Below are 4464 nucleotides of genomic sequence, written 5' to 3'. Positions count from 1 at the left end.
AATGAGGCAAGTACTTAAAATGTTCTTTTTGAGTAATGTACTATCCTTTTTAAGCAATTATATCAGCCTCATAAAGATATACTAAATATTGCAGTGTGATGCCCTTTAAATAATATAACATACAATGTGGCGTAGAAAGCAAATGTCAGGCACACTTTTTTACATTGGTCATATTTTAAAGTAATAATTCAAGTTAAACTCATACAATGAGATGTAACTTAATTTGAAGGACCCAACATGTGATGGCAGCCAATAATCTCTAGCTTTATTTTGTGCATCTAGCTTCAAAAGTACCAGTATGACTACATTCAATTTATACCTGAGATACTCATCTAAAACAAGCAAAAGGAGAGAATCCAGCAGCTAAGAGAAAGTGGGAAACTCAGGAATACATGTAGCGGGAATTGGGTGGCTGATGAACTCAATGTAAAAACAACAAAAAAAGAACACCTGTCGCCATGATGCCAGGTTAGTGATGGACATGGCTCTGGACTGTAGAGTGATGGAACATGGGGAATGATGGGGTTCTCCCGATCTTCTCCTCCGACGCCCTTTTTGGAACATGAACTCCAAATTCCCTGTGTTTTTGGTATTCATCACCTGAAATCAAATTCGTGGACAGGAAGGTTTCAGCCCAATTACAGCTGACTGCAGAAATATGAAGGTTAAGCTTCCCCACTACTGTAGGGTCATAACATCAGATCCATCACATCATAAGAAAATAACTAACTGGATCAATAACCAATAGCAAGCATAATAAACTCATTATAGACATAGCTGTGCCGACTGAGAAAAGATCTTCACACAACATAAAGGTAAGACATTGGGTCAGAATACATATTGTGTTTTGACCAATACCAACCCTAATGTGAAAGCACAGAAGTATCATTTATGAATATGATAACAGGTTTATAAAGGGTTTAGGACACAAAGAATAGTGAGAGTAACATGATTTATTAATAGAGAAAAAGAAATTGAAAACATTCTGATCTTTTGTGAAGTGCAAAGCCAAAGGATGGAAAACAAAGAACATTCACGACCATGGTTGTTTCCCCTTGAGCTTGAGAAACTACATCTTGAGAAACAAGCCGCACACATTGGTCCGGCTCTCACTGGCTTCTCCCTGACACCTCGGCTTGACTGACAGGTTTATAACTACATGCAAACAAGGAAAGACCTGAAAATCAAGGAGAGTTGGGCAGGGTGAAGTCTAAAGGAGCCACACACACAAGAGCAGTCTCCCCTTTCTTAGCTTGTTTTTCAGGCGGAGGTTTCTCTAAAATGCCACAGCTGATTAAATCTTAAATACGAAAATTTGATAATAAGAAAGGGAGGTTAAAAATATTAATAAACTTAAGGATAAGGCAGGTTGGTCTGTCCAATCAATGATAACATAAAGTGTATAGAACAGACAGAAACAAAAAGCAAAATGTTAACATTTGTGATCTCACTTTAAACAATTACTCCGGTTATATAACAAAAAAAATCTCTCTATATGCATGTAGCACTCACAGGCTGGGAATGAAACCTTTGTCACTGACTGGCCGAGTAATTAAACATGTATTATTAATCGCTTTGATGCACAAAATCTACTTGTGCTGCATTATAATTACTGACTCTACACAACGGGATTCCCATTTTAGTCACATAAGCGATAAGAAAATTCAGGAAAGGTATTCTTGTTAAAACATACAATCAATAAACCTCTTCTGACAATTACTGAGGTCTCACAGGTTAAAAGCAAATCAATAAATACTGAATAATCAAATGCTTACAAGGACGATGTTATCCCCACACATACTATATCTGAGAGGTTTGTGTGTGTGTATATATATATATATATATATATATATATATATATATATATATATATATATATATATATATATATATATATATATATATATATATATCTCAAAATAACTCAACCAACAAGTTTTTTTGGAGAGTGGATGAATTTATTTTGTAACTTCCCCTTCCTCTTGTGGACAATATCTAAAAGATAAGAAAAATGGACTAGAATACACTATGTGCTCAATTATTAGGCAAGTGTGTATTTTTACCATATCATTATTATTATGCAGATTTTCAAATTCCAATCTGTATAAACTTGAATGTTTATTGACTAAAGCAGATCAGATGATAAGAGAGAATGTGAACTAAGGATATCAACACTCTTCATCAAGGTGTGCAGTATCATTAGGTAGTTTGCTTAAAAGAAATTTAACGGACTTGTAAAAGTCAAAAATTTTGTTATGCAGCACTCTTCAAATTACTAAGACACTGGGGCATGATCACAGAACCATCAAAAGTTTACTTGCAAACTTGCAAAGGGTTGTAAAAAATTTGTGGAGAAAAAAAAAAAGACTCACATTAATTGCCAAAGATTTGAAAACCTATTGGACTTGGGGATCTTAGTTAATAATAAAGGATTATTTAGTCTAAAAAAAGACGATTGAGGGCCGATCTAATCACCATGTATAAGTATATAAGGGGACAATACAAATTTCTCTCAGAGGATCTGTTTATACCAAGGAAGGTGACGGTCACAAGGAGGCATTCTCTGCGTCTGGAGGAGAGAAGGTTTTTCCACCAACATAGGATTCTTTACCGTTAGGGCAGTGAGAATCTGGAATTCCTTGCCTGAGGAGGTGGTGATGGCGAACTCAGTCGAGGGGTTCAAGAGAGGCCTGGATGTCTTCCTGTACTGTAACAATATTGCATGCTACAGTTATTAGGTTCTTTGGAAGGACATAGATCTGGGGGGGCGTGTCCTAGCTGGCCATGTGAGCGGACGCAGGGAAGAGCGCTCCCGCTGCCAGAGGGACAAAAATCCTGCTTTATCCCCGATTTTCGGGTATATTTCTTATAATCCGGCTGGCTGAAGGACCGGAGAGTGTAGCACTGCGGAGCGGTGGGTCCGGAGGCGGCAGAGATGACGAGGAGGCGGCAAAAAGATGCTGGCACCGGCGATGCAGGCGCCGGCCAAGATGGCGCTGAAGTGAGGGAGAACGCCGACAAGGAGAACTCCGCATGCCAGCAGCGTATGGAGGTGGCGGCAAGACTGCAGCAGTTCGCCAGGGTGGAGGCTGCTGATGAGGCAGAAAAAGAATCTGGAGCTGCAGCTGACCAGGAAGAGGAGGAAGCAAGTACGGCTGAGCAGCATGAGGTACAGAAGGGAGAAGAAGGAGGCAATATGGCGGGGGCTAGTGGGGGACCTGAAGATGCATCGCAGGGAAAGGAGCCGACCCTTAGGGATGTTATCACCCTGATTTCCTCGTGCCAGCAATCCCTGAACTCCTTGGCTCAGCAGATGCAGGAGGTTAAAGGGGACACGGCACAGATTAATGCAGCCCTACAGAAAATGGATAAACGTATAGGAGTGGTGGAGGAGAGGATGAGTACGGCTGAAGATTACATAGTTAAATTACAGAAAGCTGAAAAGAAGTTTGCACAAGCAATAGCCGAGCTCGCCGCTAAAAACGAGGATCTGGAAAACAGATCCAGAAGGAATAACATACGTATAGTGGGAGTGCCTGAAAAGACTGAGGGGAGAAATCCCACAGAATTTATTGAAAACTGGTTGCTGGAGAAGATTGGGAGCCTAGTGCTGACAAAAGTCTTTGCGGTGGAACGGGCTCATAGGGTCCCATCGCAGCCCCCCGCCCCAGGAGCGAACCCTCGTACCATGCTCGCTAAAATACTTAATTACAGGGACAGAGACATTATCCTCAGGAAAGCTAGAGAGATTGAGGATCTGACGGCTGGAGGTCAAAAAATCGCCATTTATCCGGATTATTCCGCTGCAGTTCAGAAGCAGCGGATGAAATTTACTGGTGTCAAGCGGCGACTGAGGGAGCTGGGAGTGCAGTGCTCAGTGATGTTTCCCGCCAAGCTGAGAATGGTGGCCTTTAATAAAACTCACTTTTTTCTGACACCGGAGGACGCTACCCAGTGGCTTGATGCCAATGAGAAGAAGCTTAAAGGAATGGGTGACTGATATGTCGGCGAGACCCAGCTGGGATGTATTTTTGTTTTTCTTTCCTCTGCCGGCGGAGAGGAGTTCCGTGCTCGCTAGCACTGGTTAAAAAAAAAGTTGTGCAACTGTTGGGGAGTTTTGAATGGAGGAGAGCTCTGTCACTGTTAGCGTTGGTTTTTAAAAATTGGGCGACTGTTGGAGACTTTGCTGAGCCATATTGAAGGAATGGCCGGAGGGAATAATATCGACTACAGGATATGGGGGAGGGGGGACAGTTTGGGTGCTGTGAACTGGTTTGGTCCCCCCCCCCTCCTTTTTTGTTATTCTTTTCTTTTCTTTTATATATGTTCATGTATGTTGAAATGGTAGGATACAATACTGTGAAAGTTGGGGAGGGAAATTGTAACTGTTATGGTAGCGGGACGCGAATAGAGAGGGTAAAGTAAAGGAGAGTGTCCGCAGTGGGCAGTGGAGCCCCACTCTTG

The 4464-nt window shown here is 41.6% G+C and overlaps 1 protein-coding gene across 20 annotated transcripts in view; it reads right to left on the bottom strand.

The window, feature by feature from the left end:
• PPIP5K1 (diphosphoinositol pentakisphosphate kinase 1) overlaps nt 1-4464 on the bottom strand; it is a 248836-nt gene that overhangs the window by 107733 nt on the left and 136639 nt on the right. For 11 of the 20 annotated variants that reach the window (XM_077263587.1, XM_077263585.1, XM_077263584.1 and 8 more), the window contains one exon: nt 451-600. The exons of the other annotated variants lie outside the window; for them this stretch is intronic. In XM_077263587.1, coding sequence (XP_077119702.1) covers nt 451-600 — 150 coding nt within the window. The remainder of the gene's footprint in view (nt 1-450; nt 601-4464) is intronic. 20 annotated transcript variants of the gene reach the window in all.

This window comes from Ranitomeya variabilis, chromosome 5 (assembly GCF_051348905.1).
Source record: "Ranitomeya variabilis isolate aRanVar5 chromosome 5, aRanVar5.hap1, whole genome shotgun sequence".
NCBI classification, from domain to species: domain Eukaryota; kingdom Metazoa; phylum Chordata; class Amphibia; order Anura; family Dendrobatidae; genus Ranitomeya; species Ranitomeya variabilis.
This window is presented reverse-complemented; position numbering and strand designations above follow the sequence as displayed.